Raw genomic sequence first — 26455 nt, 5'->3', positions numbered from 1 at the left:
TTATTCTTTCTCTTTCTCTATTGTATACCTATGATAAGTTTACTTTGGTTACCATGAGGCTTACATAAAACATCTTACAACATTGTGTTTTAAAGAAAACAGCTTACCTTTCATACAAAAACTTTACCTTTTTATTCTCTTTCCCCACATTGTAGGGTCTTTTTATTTCACAATTTACATGTTTTTATTTTGTATATACATTAAGAAATTATTGTAACTATACTTATTTTAGTATCTTTGTCTTTTAACTTTTATATTAAAGTGATTTATACACCACCATCATGTTATTAGAATATTCTGAATTTGACTATATATGAAGTTACCTTTATGTAACAGTGAGGTTCATATTTTTGAGTTTTCAGGTTACTAATTATTGTCCTTTCATTTCAGTTTGGAGAGCTCACTTTAAGGCAGATCTAGTGGTAATGAAGTTCCAGAGCTTTTATTTGTTTGGAAAACGCTTTATCTCTCCATTTCTAAAAGATAGCTTTTCCTGATTAAGTGTATTTGGTTGTCATTTTTTTCTCTATCAACTCATTGATTATATCATCCTACCCTCTCTTGACCTGCAAGTTTCTGCCAGAAATGCACTGATAGCCTGATGGCGGGTGGGCGGGGTTCCCTTGTATGGGAGGAATTATTTTTTCTGCAGGCTGAGTAACACATAAAAGAAAGTAGAAACTGACATGAATATTTTTCCCACTGCCTTGTGTCTGGCCAGCTTACTTATCTGCTTGCTGAAGCATCTACTTAGTCTTCTTCAGGGTTCACTCCATGGAAATTTGTTTTAATAACACAATAAGCACAGCTGCAAGTTGTGCCTGATGGATTAGCTTCTTCCTTAAGACAAAAAATAAAGGTTTATTGGCAGTTTAGTAAGACCCATTTCTTATCTCGAGTAAAAACTTTATTTCTTTGTCCTGATACTTACCTTGAATATTATAATAGCTTCCATCAGGCCTTGTCATTAGGTGTTTGGGGTAGTGGATGTTCTAATTTCTGCCTTTGATAGCCAGTAATTCCTTAGTATTATGTAGTCTTGTAAGTAAACATTAAGCTCTGTGTGTCAGCTACTGAAAACAAGGTCCTAAACATCACCACTCTCTTCAAGGATTTCTCTTTCCAAAAGGGGAAGTAGGCACAAAGTGAACTAAAATGTCATGTGTAAGCATTATGAGAGTGGTGTGATCACAGAGCATGTATCATTATACCTTTGAGGAGTGTGTGCTTATGTTTCTAACATCCTAGTAGTTTTACCACTCTTAAATGTTTGTGTCAGAATCATGGTTGATACTTGTTTTAGAAGTTATCTGTGTTTTGTTAACTGTGTTTAGTTAACGTCTTCAGAGAGGGAGATTATTGCAGCTTTGTTTTATCCCCAACAACACACTAATGAGGTATTTTGTCAAGAATAGCAGCACTAGTTTATGAGGGTTTCTTAGGTGCACGATGCTGAGCTCTGTGCTGAAGGCATGCGTAGTTACAAAGCACAGGGCCTCCTTTGAAAGGCACAGTCTCGGGGGGGAGGGGATAGCATTTTGAGAGAAGACAAACACGATGCAGAAACAACTTAAATTTCTGCGGAGTTTTACAGTTTTTAACGTGTCTTCACATTTATTCTTTGTGATAACACCTGTTAGGCAGGCTGTTGGAAACACTCATTGTATGAATAAAAAAATTTTAGTGGCTTTCCACAATTATACAACTACTGAGTGCCAGAGACAGCACTTGAAGCCACTTGATTTTAACCTACAGCACCACTTAACTTAGTGAGAACTGAGTAGTGCGTGTGGAGATCAGAGGAAAAGTCTTCACGAACCCTGTCTAGACACCAAAGAGTGTATCAGGATTTGGTGTGCAGCAAAGAAATAGGGTCTGGGTCGGGCCAAGACCAAATGCTGAGCCAAGTGCAAAAACATGAAAGTCTTGAGTTGAGAAAAACTCAAAAAGGAGAATCCACAAGGGAGATTTGAGGTTGAGAGCTATTAAGTGTCTTGTGAAGAGATGAAGTGGGAAACCTGGAAGTTTGTGAAGGCAGCTTTCAGCCCAGCCCAATCGTGGGTACTCTTCCGAAGGCAGAGTCCCTTCCCTGTTGTTCTAACCCTAACCCTAACCCTAACATTCTGACTCTAAATTTGAACAGGATTGGTAAGGTATAAGGATGTTTGTTTGTATTTCACATGAATTATGCAGTCATATGTTCAGATTGATGTATGGCTGATCCTATTTCATATATTTTGTTTCCAAGGTTTATATTTTAATTTTTTTTGATGCAGAAAATATGTTTTATTCCTACTTATACCTCTATTTCTCTTTTTCTTTTCATTGTATTTTTAAAAATTATATTTAAAGGGGTGATATTGGTCAATAAGAGTCCATAGATTTCAGGTAAACATCTCTATAGCATTTGAACTGTTCATTATGTTGTGTACCCATCACTCAAAGCCAGATTATTTTCCAGCACCTTATATTTGTCCCTCTTTACTCCTTTCCCCCCACTCTGTCCCCTGTATCCCCCTACCCCTCATAATCACTTCACTTTTACCTGTGTCCATGAGTCTCAGTTTTTTATCTCGCTTATGTGTGAAATCTTATAGTTCTTAGCTTTTTCTGACTTATGTCACTCAGGTTAACATTCTCCAGGTCTGTCTGTGTTGTCATAAATGGCAATATATCATCGTTTCTTATGGCTGAGTAGTATTCCATTGTATATAGGTACCACATCTTCTATATCCAATCCTCTATTTAAGAACGCTTTGGTTGTTTTCAAGTCTTGGCCACTATGAATAATGGTATGATGAACATGGGGGTGCATATGTCAGTGTTTTTGAGTTTTAGGGGCAGATACCCAGTAGAGGGATTTCTGGGTCATATGGTAGTTTTACTCTTAATTTTTTTGAGGAACCACCATACTTTCTTCCATACTGGCTGTACCAGTTTGCATTCCCACCAGCAGTGTATGAGGGTTCTTTTTCTACACAACCTCTCCAATGCTTGTTATTACAAGGTTTATATTTTAGAACCTCACTTTTTGAACTTTGTGTGTTGATGAAATGTTCTCTAATGGCCACATTTTAATTGCTCAATAGCCACATGTAGCTAGTGTTTACTGTATTGGACAGAATGGTAAATATAAATTCTTTTTCTGTGTATTTTTTTTTGTTTAATAATTTTATTTTTTTAATGGGGTGACATCAATAAATCAGGATACATATATTCAAAGATAACAAGTCCAGGTTATCTTGTCGTTCAATTATGTTGCATACCCACCACCCAAAGTCAGATTGTCCTCTGTCACCTTCTATCTTGTTTTCTTTGTGCCCCTCCCCACCCCCTTTCCCTCTCCCATTCCCCCCTCCCCCCCGTAACCACCACACTCTTATCAATGTCTCTTAGTTTCACTATTATGTCCCACCTACGTATGGAATAATACAATTCCTGGTTTTTTCTGATTTACTTATTTCGCTTCGTATCATGTTATCAAGATCCCACCACTTTGCTGTAAATGTTCCGATGTCATCATTTCTTATGGCTGAGTAGTATTCCATAGTGTATATGTGCCACATCTTCTATATCCAGTCTTCTATTGATGGGCTTTTTGGTTGTTTCCATGTCCTGGCCACTGTGAACAATGCTGCAATAAACATGGGGCTGCATGTGTCTTTACGTATCAATGTTTCTGAGTTTTGGGGATATATACCCAGTAGAGGGATTGCTGGGTCATAAGGTAGTTCTATTTTCAGTATTTTGAGAAACCACCATACTTTCTTCCATAATGGTTGTACTACTTTACATTCCCACCAACAGTGTATGAGGGTTCCTTTTTCTCCACAGCCTCTCCAACATTTGCTATTACCTGTCTTGCTAATGACAGCTAATCGAACAGGTGTGAGGTGGTATCTCATTGCCGTTTTGATTTGCATTTCTCTAATAGCTAAAGAAGATGAGCATCTTTTCATATATCTGTTGGCCATTTGTATTTCTTCCTGGGAGAAGTGTCTATTCATATCCTCTTCCCATTTTTTTATTGGATAGTTTGTTTGTTTGTTGTTGAGTTTTATGAGTTCTTTGTATATTTTGGATATTAGGCCCTTATCTGAGCTGTTGTTTGAAAATATCATTTCCCATTTAGTTGGCTTTCTGTTTATTTTGTTATCAGTTTCTCTTGCTGAGCAAAAACTTCTTAGTCTGATGTAGTCCCATTCATTAATTTTTGCCTTCACTTCTCTTGCCTGTGGAGTCAAATTCATAAAATGCTCTTTAAAACCCAGGTCCATGAGTTGAGTACCTATGTCTTCTTCTATGTACTTGTTTCAGGTCTTATGTTTAGATCTTTGATTCATTTTGAGTTAATTTTTGTACAGGGGGAGAGACTGTAGTCCACTTTCATTCTTTTGCATGTGGCTTTCCAGTTTTCCCAGCACCATTTATTGAAGAGGCTTTCTTTTCTCCATTGTGTGTTGTTGGCCCCTTTATCAAAAATTATTTGACTATATATATGTGGTTTTATTTCTGGACTTTCTATTCTGTTCCATTGGTCTGAGTGTCTATTTTTCTGCCAATACCATGCTGTTTTGATTGTCATGGCCCTATTATATAGTTTGAAGTCAGGTATTGTAATGCCCCCAGCTTCATTCTTTTTCTTTAGGATTGCTTTGGCTATTCGGGGTTTTTTATAGTTCCATATAAATCTGATGATTTTTTGCTCTATTTCTTTAAAAAACGTCCTTGGAAGTTTGATGGGAATTGCATTAAATTTGTATATTGCTTTGGGTAATATAGCCATCTTGATTATATTTATTCTTCCTAGCCAAGAACAAGGTATATTCTTCCATCTCATTATATCTTTTTCGATTTCCCTTAACAATGGTTTATAGTTTTCATTATATAAGTCCTTTACATTCTTTGTTATGTTTATTCCTAAGTATTTTATTTTTTTTGTTGCAATCGTGAAGGGGATTATTCTTTTGAGTTCCTTCTCAGTTGTTTCATTGTTGGCATATAGAAAGGCTATTGACTTCTGTATGTTAATTTTGTATCCTGCGACCTTACTGTATTGGCTTATTTTTTCTAGTAGTCTTTTTGTGGATTCTTTGGGGTTTTCGATGTATAGGATCATATCATCTGCAAAAAGTGATACCTTTACTTCTTCTTTTCCAATATGGATGCCTTTTATTTCTTTGTCTTGTCTGATTGCTCTGGCTAGAACCTCTAGTACCACATTAAATAAGAGTGGAGAGAGTGGACAACCCTGTCTTGTTCCTGATTTAAGGGGGAAAGCCTTCAGTTTAGTGCCATTTAATATGATGTTAGCTGATGGTTTATCATATATGGCCTTTATCATGTTGAGATATTTTCCTTCTATACCCATTTTGTTGAGAGTCTTAAACATAAAATTGTGTTGTATTTTATCGAAAGCCTTTTCTGCATCTATTGATAAGATCATGTGGTTTTTGTTCTTTGTTTTGTTGATATGGTGTATTACGTTAACCGTTTTACGTATTTTGAACCATCCTTGAGATTCTGGATGAATCCCACTTGATCATGATGTATTATTTTTTTAATATGTTGTTGTATTTGATTTGCTAGTATTTTGTTTAGTATTTTAGCATCTGTATTTATTAGAGATATTGGTCTGTAGTTTTCTTTTTTTGTGCCATCCTTGCCTGGTTTTGGTATGAGGGTTATGTTGGCCTCATAAAATGTGTTTGGAAGTATTGCTTCTTCTTCAATTTTTTGGAAGACTTTGAGTAGAATAGGAACCAAGTCTTCTTTGAATGTTTGATAAAATTCGCTGGTATAGCCGTCAGGGCCTGGACTTTTATTTTTGGGGAGGTTTTTAATGGTTTTTTCTATTTCTTCTCTACTGATAGGTCTGTTTAGGCTTTCTGCTTCTTCTTGACTCAGTCTAGGAAGGTTATATTGTTCTAGGAATTTATCCATTTCTTCTAGGTTGTTGAATTTAGTGGCATAAAGTTTTTCATAGTATTCTACAATAATTCTTTGTATATCTACGGTGTCCGTGGTGATTTCTCCTCTTTCATTTTGGATTTTGTTTATATGAGTTCTTTCTCTTTTTTCCTTGGTAAGTCTTGCCAAGGGTTTGTCAATTTTGTTGATCTTTTCAAAGAACCAGCTCCTTGTTCTATTAATTTTTTCTATAGTTTTTCTGTTCTCTAATTCATTTATTTCTGCTCTGATTTTTATTATCTCCTTTCTTTGGCTGGTTTTGGGTTGTCTTTGTTCTTCTTTTTCTAGTTCCTTAAGGTGGGAAGTTAAGTGGTTCACTTGGGCTCTCTCTTGTTTGTTCATATATGCCTGAAGTGATATGAACTTCCCTCTTATCACTGCTTTTGCTGCATCCCATAGATTCTGATATGTCGTATTCTCATTTTCATTAGTCTGTATATAACTTTTGATCTCTGCACTTATTTCTTCTTTGACCCATTCATTTTTTAAAAGTATGTTGTTTAGTTTCCACATTTTTGTGGGATTTTTTTCCTCTTTTTTGCAGTTGAATTCTAGTTTCAAGGCTTTATGATCAGAAAATATGCTTGGTACAACTTCAATTTTTCTGAATTTGCTGATGTTGTTTTTGTGGCCCAACATATGGTCAATTCTTGAGAATGATCCATGTACACTGGAGTAAAATGTATACTCAGTCACTTTGGGATGAAATGTCCTGTAGATGTCTATCATATCCAGGTTCTCTAGTGTTTTGTTTAAGGCCACTATGTCTTTGTTGATTCTCTGTTTGGATGACCGATCTAGAGCCGTCAGCGGTGTATTAAGGTCTCCAAGTATGATTGTGTTTTTGTCAGTTTTTGTTTTAAGATCAATAAGTAGCTGTCTTATATATTTTGGTGCTCCTTGGTTTGGTGCATATATATTAAGAATTGTTATGTCTTCTTGATTTAGTGTCCCCTTAGCCATTATGAAATGGCCATTTTTGTCTCTGAGTACTTTCCTGTTTTGTAGTCAGCATTTTCCGATATGAGTATTGCTACACCTGCTTTTTTTTTTATGTTATTTGCTTGGAGTATTGTTTTCCAGCCTTTCACTTTGAATTTGTTTTTATCCTTGTTACTTAGATGAGTTTCCTGTAGGCAGCATACAGTTGGATTTTCTTTTTTAATCCATTCTGCTACTCTGTGCCTTTTTATTGGTGAGTTTAATCCGTTTACATTTAGTGTAATTATTGATACTTGTGAGTTCTCTATTGCCATTTTATATCTTGCTTTCTGTTAGTTTTGTGTCTTGTTTGATCCTTCTCTTTCGTTTTTCTATCTTTTGTTTTTATTTGGTTGTATTCCATACATCTTTCCTCTGTTGCTATCTTTTTTATCTCATGTGCTTCTGTGGTGGTTTTTTCAATGGTGGTTACCTTTGAGTAATGAAAAGGGTCCCTACCCTGTTCATTGTAGCGAACTATTTTGTGAGTACTTTTGCACTCCATCGTCCTTTGCTACTGTTAATCTCCATCTTCTCCCCCTCTTTCTTTTTGTTGTTGTCACAGTTTAAATTTGGTTTTATTGTGTTCTTCTTGGAGCTTTTACTTGTGGCTCTGTTTTTTTTTTTCTTTGTATCTGATTGGAGAACCCCCTTTAGTAATTCCTGGAGTGGGGGTTTTCTGATGATAAATTCCCTCATCTTTTCTGTATCTGTGAATGTTTTTATTTCTCCTTCATATTTGAAGGATAGCTTTGATGGGTTTAGTATTCGTGGCTGAAAGTTCCTCTCTTTCAGGACTTTAAATATTGGGGTCCACTCTCTTTTAGCCTGTAGAGTTTCTGCTGAGAAATCTGATGATAATCTAATGGGCCTTCCTTTATATGTTGTATTCTTCTTTTCCCTGGCTGCCTTGAGAATTTTTTCATTGCTGTTGGTTTGTGTCAATTTCATTATGATATGCCTTGGAGTAGGTTTGTTGGGGTTAAGAAAACTCGGAGTTCTGTTTGCTTTTTGAACTTGAGGCTTTAGTTCTTTCCACAGGCTTGGGAAGTTCTCATCTATTATTTGTTTGAGTATGTTCTCCATTCCATTTTCTCTCTCTTCTCCCTCTGATATACCTATTATTCTTATGATATTCTTTCTGATGGAGTCAGACAATTCTTGTAGGGCTATCTCATTTTTTTTAATTTTTGAGTCTCTTTCTTCTTCTCTTTGTTGTGCCTCAAGTTGCTTGTCTTCTATTTCACTAATCCTCTCTTCTATCTGACCTGTTCTATTAGCTAAGCTTGTTACTTCATTTTTCAGCTCGTGCATTGAGTTTTTCATCTCTGTTTGATTTGTTTTTATAGTTTCAATTTCCTTGGACATATATTCTTTGTGTTCATTGAGTTGTTTTCTGAGCTCCCTAAATTGCCTTTCTGTGTTTTCTTGTATATCTCGGAGGATTTTTAGGATTTCTATCTTGAATTCTCTGTTACTTAGCTCCAAAGTTTCCAATATATTAAATTATTTCTCCATAGATTTTTCCTCATCTAGCTGTGTTACCTCTCTTTCTTTTGTATCCATGATATTTGATTTTCTCTTCCTTAATGGCATCTGAGGGTGGTTTTGTTGATAGTATTAATGAGATTTAATAAAGTATAAAAAGTTAAAAAAAATAAAAAAATAATAAAAAAAATAAAAAATAAAAAAGAGTTTTTTTTAAAAAAATTAATAATGAAGTAAAGAAAAATAAAATAAAAATTAAAAAAAAGGAAATTATTCCCCGCCTCCTTTTTTCCTCTCCTCTCCTCTCCCCTCTTTCTTGAGAAAATCTTGTGGTGAATTGTGAATTATAACAAACAATGCCTGTGATGGAGGGCCTGAATTGGGGAAAAGTAATAAAGGGGCAAAAAAAAAAAGAAAGAAAGAAAGAAAAAAGAGCATCTGGACCCACAAAAAGCAAATAAGGAAAAAATTTGTGTCAAGAATAAAATGATTTGCTTTTAGGTGTTGGTTGTCTAAGAGTTATGATGAGAGGGATAAGAGGAAAACGGAAAAATGGGGGGACAAATTAAAAAATTACTATTGTATTTAGTGGAACAAGAACTAGATAAAATCGAGAGCCAGGGATGGGAGCACTGCTAGTGAGTTAAAAAGGTGAAGTAAAAACCCCCCAAAATGCCACAAACATAAGTTTGAGTCCCAGATAAGATAATTTGTTTGTTATTGAGGTTTGAATGAGAGGAGATGTAAAGGAGAAAGGAAGAAACTAATATAGAGGGAGAAAAGAAAGAGAGAGAGAGAAAAAAAGAGGGAACCACTAAAAGAAGAAAAAAGAAAGGAGAGAGAGAGAGAGAGAGTTAAGGGTTTTGGAGTGCAACCCTCATAGAGAGAAAGGAAGAGAAGAGAAAAGATAATGGGAGATGTAACACTTATGGGCAGTGTAGTTCAAGGAGAGGAGAGAGTAAGACCGGCAGAGAGTTAATCGGCCAAATTGGAGGAGGAAAAAAAGTATCAAGAATGAAGATAAGAGAAACAAACGAACAAATATAATAAAATGGGATAGGTTATAAAGTCTGCAGATTATTCTTGATTTTGAGAGGTTATCTTCTTGCTTTTTCTTTTCTCTCCCTCTTCCTGGTCGGTGACTCTGTACCCCGGGTTCTGCCCCTTTGGCACGCTCAGGTAGAGGTTTGCAGTTGATAAGTCTCTATGGCAATGTCATGTATTGTGCTTTACTCTCGTTGGCAGTCGAGGCTCATTAGCATTTATAGGCTCCGACAGTGAGAGAGTCTGTGTTCCTGGAGCCTTTCTCCTAGTCTTTCCTTCCTCAATTAGTAGCCTGATAATCCAGCTATGGGGTTGCTGCTGCCTCTGCCTGGATAGTAAGAGGCTCAAAGAGCTGTCAACTCCCCACTCTATTTCCACTCAGCACAGGGCTCTGGGTAAAGCTCAGTCAGTCAGAGCTGCTAGCATAATCAGGCGGGCTTTCCGCCCACTCAAAGACCTCTGGCTCTGCCACTCTGTCCGGTAACACAGGCGGGCACCCACTTCCGGGGTGCTTGGAGGAAACTCTCACTGTCTGCGTGCGCAGACCAGGATATACGGCCAGCAGTCTCACGCTCTGAGTGAAATCCCCAACCGCAGGGAAAAGTTGCAGCGTTGGAATTGAGTCTCGCTCCGTACCCGTGCGCGGCTTTTGCAAGGTGCTGGGGTGGCCCGAGATTCCGCTTTGGCCCACACAAAGGCCCCTGACTCTGCCCCTCTGTGCGATAACATGGGCGCGCACTGCTGAGGCACTTGGAGGAATCTCTCATTCACTATCTGCGCGCGCAAACCAGGATATGAGGCCGGCCGCGTTTCCCTCTGAGTGAAACCCCCTCCAGCACGGAAAATCTCCACCGTTGGAATTAGTTCTCGCTCCCTCCTGTGCGTGGCTTTCCCAGGGTGCTGGGGCTGCCCAGAGACTCTGCCCTTGGCCCACAGAAAGGCCTCTGACCCTGCCTCTCCGTGGGGCAACACTGGCATCCACTCCCGGGGCCTAGGAAGAAATTTCTCACCCACTAACTGCGCGCACGCCGACCAGGAGACCGGGTAAAATGGCCACCCCGCTTGTCTTTCTTTCTTTGGGTTTGGCGCGAGTGTTAGCTTGTATTGCCCGGGTTGCCACAGGATCAGTTTTTCATCGGCTTGGATCTCCGTGCCACAGCCCGGTTCGGCCGTTTGTGCCGCGGCCTGGATCTATTCACCCCCTTTGCCCGCCTCAGTTTCTATATTCACAGTTACCAGAGAAAGCCGCCCTGTTTAGGTTAGTGAGGAAGGCAGAGCATTTCTTACTCCCTATTTCCTTCGGGGTTTGGTTATATATTTAGCCAAGTTTTCACTCGACCATACCTTTGGGTGTATTGCGAAGCATGGAGGCTCCAAGTATAGGTTTTTCTGTTTCTGGTTGAAGATCTTGTTGAGTTTTGGGGGAGATTTATTGTTATCGCTTCCTACCCCGCCATTATTCTGATGTCATCTCTTCTGTGTATTTTTAATACATGCACATTTAGAAAGAAAAAAAATGAAGTAAAAGTGTCTCCCCATCTTTCTTTCAACCTGTCTTTTTCTCCGGTGGTATTCACTATTAAAAGTCCTTTATCTTATGTGAAAGCCCTGGCGAGTTGGCTCAGTGGTAGAGTGTTGGCCCAGCGTGTGGAAGTCCGGGTTCGATTCCCAGTCAGGACACACAGGAGAAGTGACCATCTGCTTCTCTACCCTTCCCCCTCTCCTTACTCTCTATCTCTCCCTTCCTTTCCCACAGCCAAAGCTCCATTGGAGCAAAGTTGGCCTGGGCACTGAGGATGGCTTAATGGCCTCCACCTCAGGTGCTAGAATGGCTCCGGCTGCAATGGAGCAATGCCCCAGATGGGCAGAGCATCACCCCCTGGTGGGCATGCCCGGTGGATCCCGGTTGGGCACATGCAGGAGTTTGTTTGACTGCCTCCCTGCTTCTAACTTCGGAAAAATGCAAAAATAATTTTATGTGTATATGCTTTTTATAAATCACAAAATTTGATTGTACTAGATATGCTGTTTTACATCTTTCTAAAAAATTAAAACTCTGTCTTTGATATTTTGACACAGCAATACATTTAGCTAGGCCCTGGCTTGTTGGGTCAGTGGTAGAATGTAGGTCTGGTGTGTGGATGTCCCAGGTTCAATTCCTGGTCAGGGCACACAGGAGAAGTGCCTCTGCTTCTCTACCCCTTCCCCTTTGCTTCTCTCTCTCCCTCTCTCTTTCTCTCCTCCTGCCAAGGTTCAATTAGAGTGAGTTGGCCCTGGGCAGTGGGGATGGCTTCATGACTTCCGCTTCAGGTGCTAAAAAAATGGCTCCAGTTGCAATGGAACAATGCCCCAGATGGGTAGAGCATTGCCCCTAGTGGGCTTGCCAGGTGGATCTGGTTGGGGTGTGGGATTCTATCTGTGCCTCCCTTCTTCTCACTAAAAAATTTAAAAAATTGAATTTAGCTATAATTCTCTGTTTTAAAGATTTCCTTGTTTGGAAATGGAATTTATTCATTTTGTATTCTAGGCTTTTATGTTGCTGCCTTTCTTATTTTTTTCAAATAATATATAAATGGCCATTGTTTGACATATTTGTAGTGAAGTTTTCTAGCAGTGCAATTGCCGGATGGTCCTTCATGAAAAGTGCTGTTTTTAAAGAAGGAGGAAGTGGAGAATCTGGTGTGAGGGTGGGGCATAATCAATAAAGACTGGTAAAAGAGAGAACCAGAAACTCTGGCTGTGAGACAGGATGATAAATGTTTCTATCAATAGTCTTAAGGGTAGCCTTTAAGTTTATTCAGTACCATCCCTCCTGGAAGTACTTAAGAAAAAAATGTTAAATGTCAGTGTATTTTATTGCATATATGGCGTTTAGTTTTATTGTAAAGATATTGCGTATTTACTATATACAGGTTAGAGAATGTAATAAAGTATAAAGCAGAAAAAAATTTCACCCATACTCAGAGAAAACCAACATTAATACTTTAATCTTTTATTTATGTGTATTAGTTTTTACATAGCTGGGATAATACTGTATATACATGTGTTTATAGCTAAACGTTCCTTTGCTTATCTTAATCTTGTTAATTTTCTTTCATTATTCTTTACCTGCTTTGCTTCTTTTAGGTAATAGAAATCTATCATTGTTTTGGAATGAATTTGGATGCCAGAATGACAAGGACATGGAGAGGTCTGTAGATTCTATTCAGTATCAAAGGAGACAAGCACTGTCCATCCCATTCATCATTCAGTGTGGTGAGTGTTGAGTTCCATTCTAATTAGCAATCATGTAATGATTTTCTACAAATGCAAGTCATTGTTTTAAGAAATGGGACATGAGGGAGACAAAGGCGGTGGGTAAGACCTGATTCTTATTTTCAGTGAGGTTAGGGTATAGGAGAGAGGTTAAGATAAGCCTGAAAATAATTATAGTAGAGATGAAATTCAGATAAATGATGTAAAAAGGCACAACATTCTTTGAGGTTTCAAGGGTGTAAAGCCAGTAGCTGCAGCCGTTACAACCAACACCTGGCACATGCAGGTTCACATTTGATTTGGATAGATTGTAATGAAACAACAGAGCCAAGAACTGGTGGGCCATTATGTTTAATTCTAAGGCCCTGGCTGGTTGGCTCAGTGGTAGAGCGTCAGACTGGCATGCAGGAGTCCCGGGTTTGATTCCCGGCCAGGGCACACAGGGGAAGCGCCCATCTGTTCTCCTCCCCTCCCCCTCTCCTTCCTCTCTGTCTCTCTCTTCCCCTCCCGCAGCCAAGGCTCTATTGGAGCAAAGTTGGCCCGGGCACTGAGGATGGCTCTATGGCCTCTGCCTCAGGCGCTAGAATGGCTCTGGTTGCAACAAAGTGATGCCCCAGATGGGCAAAGCATCTCCCCCTGGTGGGCATGCCGGGTGGATCCCGGTCGGGCGCATGCAGGAGTCTGTCTGACTGCCTCCCCGTTTCCAGCTTCGGAAAAATACCAAAAAAAAAAAAAAAAAAAAATTCTAGCTTACACCCGGCAAACGAGTAAATACACACAGCGGGAAAACACTTACCTTTCCATTCAGGGCTCCCAAAGCCACTGACTCATCAGAGTTTTCCTAGAACCAAAGGCCCTCACCAATTCAGCAGAGCTTACAAAGCCCCTCACCTCTGTTCCCCTTCAGCACGCCTCCATTTTGGCTGCTTTTTCTCCATCCACCATGTGGCCTCTCTGCCCTGCAACAACCTGGTCTCCTCCAAAATGGCCTCCTAGCTCCTCCTTTTAAACCATTTTGGCAGGACAATCCCTCCTCCAGCACACATTAGCATAACCGAGCCCCTTCCCAAGGAGAAACATAATTAGCCATATCACCTGGGCGACGGCCATTTTTAACAATAGAAGTGAACAAAATCAGGAAAATACAAATTTTACAAACTTATTTGCCCAACAAAGAGGGAAGAGGAGAAAGTTGAGGCAAGGTTTCATGACAGAGGTGGTCTTTGCTATTACCTTTAAAATAGAATTTTGATAGACATGTAGCAGGAGATATGTGTTTATATCAGGTGTACATTCAGCTAAAATTTTGGGAGTGGAATAATAGAAATAGTCATCTTATTTTTAATACCTTGTACTGTGTTAAATAAATAGTTGGTACTTAGTAATTGACTATTGAGTAAATCAATGATGAATAAATAATAAAAGAAAAATATCAAGTTGAATAAATGTGTTAGAGGGCTTTCAATGGCAGGATAGGGAGTTTATCCTTCGATAAGTAATGCAGAGGCAGTAGACATTATTGAGTAGAAGAATAACATCATTGAAGAATTGTACACTTATTGTGTTCCTCTAATATACCTTCTAACCACTATACAAAAGGTTAGAGCATTAAAGACACTCTACTATCTGCAAGGAATCTGGTGTCCAGTGAGAGAGCTAAGCAAACAAATAAAGCACATAATTATGTGTAAAAAAGTTGTAGTTATTTATACAGTGCCAAGCAAACACCTGCTTAATCTTGAGCTTGGGGTGGTCCAAAGAGTACCTGACTGGTCAGATGTGTGCAAGGTACTGCCAGAATCTAATATCTAGTGTTATGGAGCTATATGAAATTGGGCAAATTCCTTAATTTCTCTAAGCCTCAATTTTCTTATGACGTGAGATTACTATTTATATTTTCTTCAGAGAAACAGAACCAATAGAATGTAGTCTGTCTGGATATGTGTGTGTATATGTATATATGATAGATAGATATATATATTTTTTTTGTATTTTTCCGAAGCTGGAAACGGGGAGAGACAGTCAGACAGACTCCCGCATGCGCCCGACCGGGATCCACCCGGCACGCCCACCAGGGGGCGACGGTTCTGCCCCTCCGGGGCGTCGCTCTGTTGCGACCAGAGCCACTCTAGCGCCTGGGACAGAGGCCAAGGAGCCATTCCCAGCGCCCGGGCCATCTTTGCTCCAATGGAGCCTCGCTGCGGGAGGGGAAGAGAGAGACAGAGAGGAAGGAGAGGGGGAGGGGTGGAGAAGCAGATGGGCGCTTCTCCTGTGTGCCCTGGCTGGGAATCGAACCCGGGTCCCCTTGCACGCCAGGCCGACGCTCTACCACTGAGCCAACCGGCCAGGGCCGATAGATAGATATTAATTGTAGAGAATTTGTTCACATGATTATGAAGGCTAACAAGTCCTAAGATTTTCAGTCAGCAAGCTGGAGACCAAGGAGAGCCATTGGTTTAATTTCATTTTTAGTCTGAAGGCTTGAGAACCAAGAAACCCATCGATACAGTTCCAGTCTGAATGTTGACAGGCTCAATATTCAGGAAGAACTGATGGTATTTTGTTTTTCTGCTTTAGGTGAGAGAAGGTGAGATAGTGAGGCATACTCCCACATTCTACCCGACCAGGATCCACGTTGGCAACCCCATCTGGGGATTATGCTTGAGTACCAAGCAATTTTTAATACTTGAGGCTGATGTGCTCCAAGGGAGCTATCCTCAGTGCCCAGGGCCATGCCCGAACCAGTCAAGCCACTGGCTGCCAGAGGAGAAGAGGGAGAGAAGGGGAGGCGAGAGAGGGGGAGATGCAGATGGTCGCTTCTCCTGTGTACCCTGACCTCGAATCGAACCTGGGATGTCCATATGCCAGGCCAACACTTTGCTCACTGAGCCACCAGCCAAGACCATAACTAATGTTTTAATTTGAGTCTGAAAGCAGAAAAAAGCTAATATCCCAGCTCTAGACAGTCAGGAAAAGGAAGTTCCTTTTTACTCTCAAAAGAGTCAGCCTTTTTTATTGGTGGTGTTCTATTTAAGGAATGGATAAGGCCCATTCACCTGAAGGAGGATAATCTGCTTTATTCAGTTTACCAATTCAAATGTTAATTTAGCCTGTGGTGGCACAGTGGATAGAGCATTGACCTAGGATACTGAGGTCCCAGGTTTGAAACTAGAAGGTCGCTGGCTTGAGCGTGGGCTCATCTGGCTTCACTGCAGGCTCGCCAGCTTGAGGGCAGGGTCACCAACTTGAGCGTGGGATTATCGACATGGTCCTAGGATTGCTAGCTTGAGCCCAAAGGTCACTGGCTGGGCCTGAGCCCACCTGTACAGGCACATCTGAGAAGCAATCAATGAAAAACTAAAATGACGTAACTACTAGTTCATGCTTCTCATCTCTCTCCCTTCTTGTCTGTCTGACCATATCTGTCTGACTATCTATCTCTCTCTTGCTAGAAAAAAAAAAAAAAAGAAAGAGAGAGAGAGAAAGAAAAAGAAAAAGAAAAGTTAATCTCATTGAAAATACCCTCACAGACACACTCAGAATAATGTTTGACCAACTATCTGGGCACCTCATGGCCCAGTCAAGTTGATATAAAATCAGTCACCATAAGTAACATCTGGCAATGTTGGATTTTATCATTATTATTATGTATTTTAATTCTCAGTAACATTTTTAGTTAAATACTAATCTTAATCTCTTTTTACATCTGATGATACTGAAACATAGAGATGTAATTTGTCCAAGATCATAGACATAGTAAGTGGTGCAGCTATTCAGGATCTTAGCCACTGTGCCAGCTGCCTCTAAGATGAACAGAGAGAAGTGTTGACTTAAGAGCCATTAGCAGTGTGTCTGAAAGGAATTCAGGATTAAAGTTAAAAATAACCTGGAGAGAGTGGAATGCCTTGGTCCTAAAAGCAAGGAGGGACTGAAAGGGAGAAATGGTCAAAGAAGTCAAATAAAATGGGAAAGTTAAGTCACTAGAAGTCTTCATGTGGTTTAAGAAGTGGTGGAGACGGATCTATTATTTAAAATGTTTTGGGGGCCCTGGCAGATGGCTCAGTGGACAGAGAGTTGGCTCAGTGTATGGACATCTTGGGTTCAATTCCTGGTCAGGACATACAGGAGAAGTAACCATCTGTTTCTCCCCCACCTCTTCTCCTTCTGTCCCTCTTCCCCTTCTCCCCCCCCCGCCCCCCCCCCCCCCCCCCGCCAGTAGTTTGATTGGTTCGATTGTGGCCCTGGGCACCGAGGATAGCTCTGTTGGAATGCATCAGCCTCAGGTGCTAAAAATAGCTAGATACTCAAGCATCAACCCATGATGGGGTTGTTGGGTAGATCCTAGCATGTGGGAGTCTGCCTCACTATCTCCCCTCCTGTCACCTAAAAAAATGTTTTTGGGTGCTGAAAATAGAAGAAAACAAGTGGAAAGAACTTAGGCAATGATAATTATAATTTATTGGTAGTGTCCTAAGGTAGCTCATAGAATCCTAGACTAGTTTGCCATCAAGTATAATGGTATGTGATCAAAGATTCACTTGCCTTTGGCTTGAAACATACCTCATAACTTTTACTATACACAACCTGACATCTTTCTGTGATTAATTCCCTTCTGATTATGGTTTTTCTTGTGTGTGATTTGCTTTGATGAACAGATCTTTGCCTTAAATGGAGAGTCCTGCCTCCTTCTACAGATATTCAGGGTGAAGAACTTGCTGACATGTGGGTTTGTGCTAAAAATCCTAACCTCTTGGAAAACAGGTAGGTTTTGATCATTTTCGAAAATTCTTTATCCATTTTTAATTCCCAGAATATGTGTGTGTGAAACTGAAAAAGGTCAGCTCTAGATACATTTTGGCTTCGTAGCTGTCGTCCCCTACAACTCTTTAGCACCTCGCTACCTGTGGAAAGGTATTTCATTGGATAGAAAGGTGCTTTTCTATCCAAAAAGAATAGGCCTGGGTGTAATGATTTGCAGACATTGAGGTGTACAGCTCTCTGCTTTCGCTGGTGGAAATCTGCGGCCGTGTTTAGCTCTGTCTTTCAGTTCTTTTTTTATTTTTTTATTTTCACACAACATAGCACCGTCTCATACAGTTTTATCCAGAGGGTGTCTCCAGAGGGACTAAACTGTTAGACCATGGGCTTTTTCTGTTTAAGTCATATATTGATTTCATTGCTTTGTGCTCTTGGAGGAAGAAATTAAGACCAAAACAGGAAAAAGACCGATTAAATATTGATGAATGTCAGTGTTATTACAAGCCCTTTTAGACTTACATGCTTCTTCTTGGGGGAGGGAGAAGAGTTAGCAGACTCCTTTGATATAGGTACCCCTAACTCAAGCATTGCTTTTCCATAGAGTTAGCTGTAAGTCCTTTGGCCTGGATAAGTCAATCAATATTGCTAGTATAGACATTCAGGTAATAGCTCTTGTTGGATTATCTTTTATCCAGGCTTGAAAAAAAAACAAACAAAAACCAAAATTTTAAAGAAGAAAACATTCAGAAACTGCTACTAAAATCCTATCGTGCCTGGGGTCCCCGGGTTAATAATATTTAGAAACTAAGTAAAAATGTCAGCAATGACAGGGCTCTGAGATTTCACACGAGTCAGGGGGTTTTCAGTCTCCCTTTTGTGGTTTGCGACAGAACCTGTTTGTTTGTTTGTTTGTTTCATCCCAAATAAAATTAGCATCAGACCCAAAATATAAAAAATAGGAAAAAATGGAAGTTTGGGAATCCGGGGCCCAAAGGTATCTACCCACTTCCCTTTCCGTTCCCTGCTCCACAGAAAGCCGAGGGCCCGGGGAGCACTCTTACAAAGGAAACACTGACCCAGTCCCATGTTTTCATGCTGGAGAAGTGAGAAGCCAAGCCCAGGCGGGGGTTAGGAAACCTGTGCATGAGGCCACTCGCCAAGGTCTTTGGCTTCGTACGCTGATTTCAGACTTGACTTGGGACTTACATAGCTCCTGAAGAGGAATCAAGTGTTGGCTTAGTCTAGTGTTAACAGTCAGATACATCATGTTTTCATTCGGTGTCATTATTTTTATTGAAGTGTCATTTAATGCAAGTTCTCTGTTGCTGTTTTTTTCCATTTCTGTGTGGAAAGATCTGCGGATGAAAAATGTAAATAGGCCCTGGGTGGTTGGCTCAGTGGGTAGAGTGTCAGCCCGGCGTACAGAAGGCCCAGGTTTGATTTCCAGTTAGGTCACACACGAGAAGCGACCATCTGCTTTCTAGGCCTCTCTCTCCCCCTTCTCTCTCTCTTCCCCTCCTACAGCCAGTGGCCCAGTTGGTTTGAATGTCATCCCCTAGTCCTGAGTATAGCTCAGTTGCATCAGCCCCAGACCGGGGGTGGGGTGTGTGTGTGTAGGTGGGGGATGTTGCAGGCTGGGTCCCGGTAGAGGCGCTTGTGGGAGTCTGTCTCACTTTCTCTCCTCCTCTCACTTTAAAAAAAAAAAAAAAAAGGAAAGGAACATGTAAATAAAATTGACCCAGACCTTCAATCCTCAAAAAAAAAAAAAAAAAAAAATAATAATAATAATATTGATCACTTATTGTGAGCTAATAACTTTTTATACAGCGTAGAACAGAGTTTTAGAGTTCAGAATCTGGAGCCAGACTGCCTGGGTGTGAGTCCTAACTCAATTAGCTGTGAGTCCTTGGACACATGCCCAGTCTCTTTTTAACTCAGCTTCCCGTCACGTAGAATGGGATGTAATAACAATATCTGTTGACTCTTTTCTGGGTCTAGCTGAATTCCTTGTAAGGTAAGGTCAGTCCGCTATGTGCCTGATCGCTGGGGGGCCCTGCAAGGTAACAGTCCATGAGGATTGTGGCCCCGTCTCCACAGATCTAATCATATACCTCTGTGACCTCTTAGATCATCAGTCTCAGCCATTATCGGGCCCACGGAAGTGGATCTACAGCTTCCGTTATCTCCAAATGACCATTCCTTATACGCTTACCCTCTTCTCCTTGAAAAGAGGTTATGCTATCACAGAGCATCATTTCCTACTGCAATAACTGTCCCTTTTACACATAGAGCAGGGCCACTGGTGACAACAGGCAAGATAAATTTAGCTACGTCCACCGAGACCTCACGGACCTTAAAATGCAAAAGTCTTTTTATAATTTCTTCTTAAGTCCTTGGTTCTGTATTTTATTTCCACTGAAAATATTATGACAAAGGTATGCTTAAAATGACATCAAGAGATATGTGGGAGATGTAAAAAAAAAAAAAGAAAAATTCCTGATTACAGAGGCAGCTACATAAGTGTTGACACTTACTTTATGGGAGATCATTGACAGCAAGTAAATGTGGCGATTTCCAGGGGAAGAGAAATTGAGCTGACGACTTTGCTCAGTCCTTGAAATAGATTATTATTAGAAAAAACTTGGATCTATGTGTCACTGGATTGGGATAGAATCACATAAAGAGGGTGTGTGTTGAATGATGAGAAGTAGAGTACAGTTATATATTAGGCAACATTTGATGAATGGAAGGACAGAGTAATGGGATAAAAGGTGGCATTGTCTGTATTCATAGAAAAGATAGTTATTGCCAGTTGTTAATTGCCAACTGTCTGCAGGGTTAATGCCAGTGAACAACATTTGAATAAACAATGTGTGTAACCAGAACTTGGGTAGGAAACATAATAGTAGCTCTCTTTCACATAGCAATTACTTACATCGCCTCCTTTCATCTTTACAACAATCCTATGAACTTTCTCTGCTTCTCAGGAGAGAAAACAGTGAGGGGAAGAGAGGTCCGGTGATTGCCCAGGATGTCTCCTCAGAGCTGAAACTTAAAGCCGAGCATTTTGAGGCAAAACCTGTACCCTTTCCTCCTTAGCACACCCACTCTCTGAAGGCATCCTGTCCATCTAGAGACCCTAATTCCACCCTGGTACTTTTATGGTGACAGAATACACTATTTTACAAATAGTAGAATCGAAGTTGGTGACTCAGGCACAGGAAAGTTATTATTTTTTTTTTCAGACCATGGAAGCCTCTTTTTGTTTTCCACTTTAAGTACGGAGGGAGGTTATACATTTCTGTCACAGTAACCCAAGCAATAGACAGCGGTACTCATCCATTCCATTCGTGCTGTGTATTTATCTGCGTTAAAAATAGGGATCACCAGCAGAGTAAAAATAACTACTATCAGTTATCTGAATCAGAAAAAGACTGAATTCTTAAAAGGATTTAAAAAATATCTATGGATTGAATTGTACGTTAAAATTTAGTTTGCTTCCAAAAAATCTTTGACGACGAATGGATCACGCTTTAACGAAATACTTGTGCTTTCTCTTTTCTCAATAAACACTTGATGCTGCCCGAGCTTCTTCCATGAGATAGAATCTTTACAGGTACCGCCCCATCGATGTCCGCTTCTCAACGCCGCGGGCAGCTACGTGTATACACTGCTCACAGAACTTAGGAGACGTTTCAAAATGAATAGGAAGCAAGAAAATATCCCCTCATTTTTGTGAGCAAAAGTTAGATGTCCCCCAATTTGTTTATAAACCACCTTTTTTTGAAAATAACAATAGTAACAAATTTCTTATGTAGGTGGAATTAAGTTGTTGTTTTTCGCAGTAGTTCTTGAATTTGATTTTAGTTCTTCTCTGTTGGTGGGGGCAAGAAAAATAAAAGCTGCAGCTCCCCAAACCAGAGAAATTGTGGGTATAATCTGCTAAACTTTTCCTGCACTGTTCCAGACGGGAGAAGGCCCTATCTCCATCCTCAATCTCCTTCTCCCTCTCCTAGCCTAAAGCACATTTATTTTGTCCCTTCTGCCTCCTTTTGGTGCCTACTTAATAGAAAACCCAGTTTAAAGCCGGCTCTAGGAATTGACCCTAACATTTCAACGTTAACCACACATCCCCAGGCATAAATCTAAACCACTCCCAGTGGGAGTTGAACCTCTTATCCTTGCCAAGCCTGACACCAAGGTGAACTATAGAATCTCTGAAGTTTTCAACAGGTTGGCTAACTCAGCTCACAGAACATAGCCAGAAAACCAAAAGTAGGGGAAAGCCCTCAGACCTTCCAAATCATGTCTCAAAAGTCATTACTATTTTTTGTAGTCATAACTAGAGAAGCCCTCGTTCATTTATACCCAACTCTACTTGATGATATAATACATGTGTTAACCCACCAGTGACTAGAAACGGCACATCGGTAAGGTTGGGGAGCAGGGTGATCACCAGAAGCAGATACACTGACGATAGCAGGGGGGTGGGGCAGTTTGAACAGGGGGGCGAAATTATTTGAAGAAGAACTTTACTACACCCCCAAAGCTATCAGTGAGCACATTACATCACAATAGTTATCCATCTGCACAGTTACTCTGAGTCATACAAAAGATCCATGTTTCAGAAGCAGAATTATTCAGTGTATTGTGAACAGACAGACATACGGATTTCTGTCCCTAGTGTCTTGGGGAGAAAAATGTTTAGCATGATAAGATAAGCTTCAATTATCGAAAAACATTTTTACAAAAGGCCTCATTTGGTGATAATGCAAGATAAATGAAGCATTTAGTAAATAATGAACAGTTTCTCATTCTGGGAAATAGAGACTACTTATACTACTTTTCACGTTCTCCAGTAAGCTTTTTTTTTTCCATTAAGCTCCTTTTTCATAGAAATTGGAGATTTAAGGTCATGTATTACCTAAAACATCATCAAGACAATGTCTTCCCTTATATCCAAATTTTGGATATCAGACATAAAGAAGTGTAAGTCCTTGTAGAAGTAAATAGTCTTTTGCAGTCAGTAAATAGTTTTACGTCTTCTCCTGATGTTATGGTCTCTTGTGTTTGTCGGTTGTGAAGTTGTCATCAGACAGAATGCTTACCTTCCATCCCCCTGGGCACCATGAGCACAGTGTCACCGGTAAAAAATCAGAAAGATAAGCGACTTCAGGAATCAGTCCAGAAGTATCGCGATCGACTGGCAGAACAGCAGCCACAGGTAAGCAGTTAGTAACTCTGTCCAAAATCTACCCTGATGCTTCAGCTGTTGGTTTCTTGAGTACAAATGGACTAATGTGGTTTATTTACTCTTGTGAAGCTTCTTTTTTTCTGTCCTCTTTTCTGTCCTTTTTTTTTTGGGGGGGGTCACCTTTTAATTTTGGATCTAAGGTGAGCACAAGTGCTCTAGGGGTCTGGAAAGGGATGAGAGTTCTTAAAAATATTATACATGTGATATCTAAATCCAATGACACAGCAGTGCAGGTGAGGACTAGGGCAATTTCATTCCATTCTATGAATGCACACAGAGCCTTGTAGGGATTAGCAAGCATGTCACAGGTCACGTGGTCAAGACTGGGACACCAGTATTTATGACTCCAAAGTTTAGGCTCTTTTTATTTTATAATGGTTCTTCCTTAAGAGTGGATTTTTGAGGTAAAGAGTTGTTCTTTTAAAAAATATCAGTCTTGCCTGACCAGGCGGTGGCGCAGTGGATAGAGCATTGGACTGGGATGTGGAGGACCCAGGTTCAAGACCCCGAGGTCGCCAGCTTGAACGCGGGCTCATCTGGTTTGAGCAAGGCTCACCAGCTTGAGCCCAAGGTCGCTGGCTCAAACAAGGGGTCACTCGGTCTGCTGTAGCCCCCGTGGTCAAGGTACATATGAGAAATCAGTCAATGAACAACAAAGGAACCGCAACGAAGAATTGATGTTTCTCATCTGTCTCCTTTCCTGTCTGTCTGTCCCTCTCTCTGTCTCTGCCAAAAATTAAAAAAAATAAAATAAAAAAAAAATAAAAAAATAAAAAATATCAGTCTATTAATACAGAAACTCAGAGTCATATTGAACTGTTAAGAAAGTTCAGTAAATAAAATATTACTATCAGTAAATGTGGGTTACCATGACAATTCCAGATGAAGGAAAAGGGGGCATGCAGAAATATTATTTAAAAAAAAATTTTTTTTGACTGAGACAGAGTCAGAGAAAGGGACAGATAGGGACAGACAGGAGGGAGAGAAATGAGAATAATCAATTCTTTGTTGCGGCACCTTATTGTTCATCGATTGATTTCTCATATGCACCTTGACTTGGAGGAGGGGCTGCAGCACAACAAGTGACCCCTTGCTCAAGCCAGCAACTTTGGGCTCAAACCAGCAACTTTGGGCTTCAAGCCAGTGACCACTGGGCTCAAACCAGCGACCCTGCACTCAAGCTGATGAGCTCTTGTTCAAGCTGGATGAGCCCACGCTCAAGCAGGCGACCTCGAGGTTTCAAACCTGGGTCCTCCGCATCCCAGTCTGACACTCTATCCACTGTGCCACCACCTGGTCAGGTTATTTTAATTTTTGATCTAATAAAGTCATTAGATCTGTTTGCTTTATGAATTTACCACCCAAATGCCACATTTTCAGTTGTATGGTATGTCAACTTCCTCAAATAGAACATGAGAAGCTCAGAAGTCTATGTCTAAATGTGTGATCCCCTCTCTAGACGTCAGGACATAAAATGCTCATTCAAACAGAAAACTCTGTGTGTGTGTGTGTGTGTGTGTGTGTGTGTGTGTGTGTGTGTGACAGAGACAGGCAGGAAGGGAAAGAGATGAGAAGCATCAATTCTTTGTTGCGGCACCTTAGTTGTTCACTGATTGCTTTCTCATATGTACCTTGACAGTGGGGCTACAGCAGACCGAGTAGCCCTTGCTCAATCAAGCCAGCGACCTTGGGCTCAAGCTGATGAGCCTTGCTCAAAACACATGAGCCCACGCTTGAACTGGTAACCTTGGGGTTTCGAACCTGGGTCCTTTGCATCCCCGTCCAACACTCTATCCACTGCGCCACCGCCTGGTCAGGCCTGAACAGAAAACTCTTGCAGAAAGGGAGCTAAGACCCCATAGATTTAATGCCTTATATTATGTGTATTCCTGGGCTCTTAGAAGATAAACTTTCTTTCTATCCCAGTTTCCACTTTCTTTCCTTTCTCACCTTGTTGAAGACCTCTGCCATGCAAATCAGCTTCCACCTGGGTTCACAGCTGAAGAAGCCTGATCCTCCTCCCTTTTTTAGCCTGGAGCCTCGGGATTTCTTTGGGGGAAATACTGAGTCACTTTGGGAAACATTCTCCTATGTACTCCTCATCCCCCTAAAAGCAGGTCAGCTTTCTACAGATTTAGAGCCTTTAGTTGTAGGCTTGATAACAAGTCAGAGGTGAAGAAAGGTATCATATAGCCTGCAATTATTTTCATAAACAATTAGGTGAAGTCAGATCTTTCCAATGTGGAACATCTTCATTTGTTCTGTTTCTTATTTTGCTTACCACTCTCATTCCCATGTAGCTCTGTGAAGACATTCAGCACATTCTGAATTGATTTTATCTTTGTTGTGTTTTGTTTGTTTGTTTGTTTGTTTTTCCTATAAAAGCCAAAGCTTGACCCTTGGAAGAAATAGTGCCAATCATAAACTCTTAATTACCTTTCTGTTAGGATTGGATGTTTTATTCAATAGCGAGGTAGAGATCTTTACAGTAGCTGATGGAATAACAGATTTGGGCCATCCATTCTGCTTCATCTTTCTTTCTTATTAGTTGTTATTTTCCTAAAATGTTAAGCCAGGTTTGTAGATTCAGTCTGTTTCAAATATAAACAAAGAAATTGAGCTGTACTCAAATAGAACCCTGCTCCTCCCAGTTCAAAGGACGGAGACTCCTCACCATCCTTCTTGCCCCCTTTTGTGAAAATAAGCCAAGCATCTCAATATCAGGAAATAATTAGATGCATGCCATGCAATTATGGTTTGACTACTTCTGCTCTGTCTTCCCGCTTCCCACTGTCAGCATCCACTTAGCCACTGACCAGACCTGAAGAGCAGGTATAAATTTGCATACCCCACCCATTTCTTATTCTCTTGTGTTTCACCTTTAATGACAGAAGGCATCTCGATTTAGAAAATAAGAGTTGACTAGGTGATTGGAGGGATGGAAGAATGGCAAGGTGGTCTTATGGTATTTGTATTAGAAGTCAGAAGCCACAGACTCCCACTGGTGTGTAGAATGCCTAAGTCTACCTTCTAGGAGCATCATTCATAGGATGCTGTAGTTAGAAAATATTCACTGTGAGTTAGAAAAGTGTTATGATAAAAGAGGTGTTCTAGTAATTGGATCTGTTCCTCTAGGAGAAAATGAAGTAGCTAGATCCCCAGCCACATTTTAGCTGGTTACATTCAATTATAACAAAGAGAGGCGAGTGAAGTTCAAAGAAGTTAAATAAGTTGACTCAAGTCATACATCTTTAAGTGGCAAAGTTGGATTTTATTTCCTTTTTTGCCTTATTCTAACACTGATCTCATAATTTCAAAGTATAAATGCAAAGGACCTGAGAACATTTACAAAGACAACAAACTGATGTACTCTAAATCATAATTGTTAAGGGAAATACATAAGTTTTCCCTAATAAATCTAATAGGATAGCTCAAATTCAAGATGTAATTGATATGCTGTGTCAGCAAGCTGAGACCCTCATTAGAGGGTATGCTTCTGAAATGGTCCATTCTGCAATACTTTCTCCTTCCTGAATGAATGGAAGAGGAATCTGTCCAGCGTTTCCAGCCCAGGCTGTTTCCTACACTGAGTGACAAGTGCCACCTGCTGGCCAAATGATGGAACAGTTCCATTTTCTCTGTCTTGAATTACTTGGCTACTAGTTGGCATACCATCTGGATAACTGGGATAACTGTTATTCTGTT

The 26455-nt window shown here is 40.3% G+C and overlaps 1 protein-coding gene across 1 annotated transcript in view; it reads left to right on the top strand.

Annotated features, from left to right (window-relative positions):
- Positions 1–26455, top strand: part of MORC1 (MORC family CW-type zinc finger 1) — a 201465-nt gene that overhangs the window by 110565 nt on the left and 64445 nt on the right. The window contains exons 15-17 of the mRNA XM_066347035.1: positions 12610–12738; positions 17394–17499; positions 22582–22720. Coding sequence (XP_066203132.1) covers positions 12610–12738; positions 17394–17499; positions 22582–22720 — 374 coding nt within the window. The remainder of the gene's footprint in view (positions 1–12609; positions 12739–17393; positions 17500–22581; positions 22721–26455) is intronic.

The sequence above is a fragment of the Saccopteryx leptura genome, chromosome 8 (assembly GCF_036850995.1).
Source record: "Saccopteryx leptura isolate mSacLep1 chromosome 8, mSacLep1_pri_phased_curated, whole genome shotgun sequence".
In the NCBI taxonomy this organism is placed as follows: Eukaryota; Metazoa; Chordata; class Mammalia; order Chiroptera; family Emballonuridae; genus Saccopteryx; species Saccopteryx leptura.
This window is presented reverse-complemented; position numbering and strand designations above follow the sequence as displayed.